The sequence below is a fragment of the Penaeus vannamei genome, chromosome 9, assembly GCF_042767895.1.
Source record: "Penaeus vannamei isolate JL-2024 chromosome 9, ASM4276789v1, whole genome shotgun sequence".
In the NCBI taxonomy this organism is placed as follows: Eukaryota; Metazoa; Arthropoda; class Malacostraca; order Decapoda; family Penaeidae; genus Penaeus; species Penaeus vannamei.
The window spans coordinates 32266538-32269037 of NC_091557.1; the positions used below are offsets into that span (position 1 = coordinate 32266538).

The 2500-nt window shown below is 44.1% G+C and overlaps 1 protein-coding gene across 1 annotated transcript in view; it reads left to right on the forward strand.

The window, feature by feature from the left end:
* The first annotated feature begins 24 nt into the window (after positions 1-24).
* LOC113809925 (transcription factor Dp) overlaps positions 25-2500 on the forward strand; it is a 55786-nt gene continuing 53310 nt past the window's right edge. The window contains exon 1 of the mRNA XM_070125563.1: positions 25-433. Within this exon, the coding sequence (XP_069981664.1) occupies positions 382-433 (52 nt within the window). The 5' untranslated portion in view covers positions 25-381. The remainder of the gene's footprint in view (positions 434-2500) is intronic.

A 2500-nucleotide genomic window follows, 5' to 3' on the forward strand; every position in this document is an offset into this window, starting at 1 on the left:
CCCGTACCACGTGACATGTATTGACCAATCAGAGGGCGAGCTTTGTTCCCACCGCCAAGATCATACGGCCGCTCTCCTCCTTAAGAGTGTGGGGGAATGTGCTGCGATTTAGCCCTCCAGCGCCCTCTCTGAGTTACTTATCTGTCGCGGGAATATATTGGATGCATGTGAGCTTGCGAGAGGAGCGAGAGAGGCCGAGATGTAGGAGCTGCGAGGCGGATGTTCGGTGCGAAAAGGGAGTGATGCTCTCGCCATTTTAGGCCTCGGCCGACGGTGGACGGAGTGTTGTTGTTTTTCAGTGGCCTGTTTGCGAGCCTCGGAAGGCGTCTGCCGGGCCCCCGACTACATCTCGGACTAGAAGGAATCATCCAGCAGGGCATCATGACGCAGAATCAGCAGAATATCACGACCCTGCTGATTCCTGACCCGAATGGTGAGTGTTGTTGGGTCGCAGGGAAGGCCCCGAGTCTGACTCTCGGAGGTGGTCGCTCGTTTTCAAAAGCTGTCCTTTCGTGCAGGCTGCCGTGACTCTTGGCTGGACGCCCCTATCGTGGCGTCTGGGCCTTGCACTGTCTTGCTCTGTGCGAGTCACGGGGCGACGGCATATTTTCTGGGGAATTTACTGTGAGTAAGAAAGGCAAGGGGTGGACGAGCAGGGTGGTCATGGAGGCGATCGCGGCGGACGAGTCGGGCTTATTTTCCTGGCTGCTCCCCCCGGTGGCCAAGGGGGGAGTGGGCATGAGGGCAGTTGTGTGGGGTTGGCCTATGGGTATGCAGGTTGGGCTTCCTTTGGGTACAGTTTAAAGCAGGAAACCCCAGGACGAGATCAATACCAGGCCCTAAGAAGGCGTCCTACCCTGGCGACCTGGGGAAGAAGAGGACTCGGCTCTGGGCATTCCCCGAGGATCTAAGGACTCAAGCTGGGGTCCTGGTGAGGGGCTGAAGGAAGGCTGGGGGACTAGTTACAACTTGAAAAGGGGGGGGCAATTGTTGGGCTCCCTGATGCTGTATTGATCCAGCCCAACAAAGGAATCTGAAATAGGAAGTTCTCCCTTGACTTGCTGGGGTGGGCTGGTCTGTTGCAGGGGAGCTGGTGCCTGGATGTAATGTTTCATTGGGTATGTGTGTTTAGTTGAGCAGTTGCAGTGTGTGCTTGTGCCAGTGTTAGTTTATAGTGGGTGCTTATGATAGGATGTTCTGTTGAGTAGGTCCTTGTGATTGAATATTCTGTTGCAGATTAGTAGCATGTGCTTTGATGTTCATAGACATACTTTAGATATGAAGTATTTTGTGGAGGGACTAATATCTTGCCGTGTGTGAGCAGTGGCGATACCTGAAATGAGTAATTAGTGGATGCAGAACATTGGTATTGATTAGTAGACTTCTGTGAGAACACAAGTTGATCCCAGAATGTGAAAATTGCACAGGTTTAGTTCAGATGTTATGAATATTAAGCATTAGTAGATCCTTTTGATGGTTAAATTAGTGTGTATATATTTTGATAGGGTTTTTTTCCCATTTGTTTAAATGTTGATATTGATTTTATCTACATAAGATTGCATAGATACAATTTTTTATTAAAAATTTAGTTTTTTTCATTTTACTTTTAAAATTTGTGTTGGCAACATGGTTATTTTAAGAAATTTAAGTTTTAGGCCATATTTCTAAGCAGATATGCAAACCAGTAGTTTCTTTTTTCCAGTGAAATTTAAATTTTCATCTTAGTACCAAAATTTCCTTACTTTTTTGTTAATTGGAAATTGAGGAAACAAATGGGATTTCATTTTGTCTAGCATTAAAGATAAATTTTTATGCCGAGAAGGCCAGATCAGATCGATTCAAGACTAGGTTAGGATAGGCCAGTTGTAAGATAAAAAAAAGGTAAGGTAAAAACAGGTTTAGTTGAACGTGTCTTCTTTAGTTTGAGGTTAGTTTTTGGTTCTGGCACCAAATTTTGGGTTAGGGTTGTACTTCCAGATGAGGCTAGCCTGTGAAGTGAGGAGGGCAAGGGGTGTGATAGCAAGACCGCCAAAATTCGTTAAACAAGAATTACTATATTATGAAGTTTCCATGTGTTCTTCAATGAGGTAATGCAAGTGTAGTAGTTGCCAACATTATTATTATTTATTACCTTTTCAATAATATCTAGGAACATTTTTATGAGCTATCTTACACTTTTAGCCATTTGAAAGTTATGGAAAATGATATACAGCCAAGAGATATAATAAATTCTTGGAGCAGTGTTCAAAAGAATTTTTTGCTTTTTCTCTGATTCAAATTAAGTATCATCTGACTTGTCATTATGCAGTCCTTTAGAACCAAAGTATACCCTGAATGGGTTACAATTGCCCCTGAAGGAATGGTGAGCATTTTACTACAAATATATATATAGTTTTTGCATGTGAAATATTCAAGGGTGTGGAGATAGAGGGACAGAGCTTCAAAAATTGTGCCTGACTAAAGTTTTGGAACCATAGTGCTAGAATCAGAGGGCAGCGAT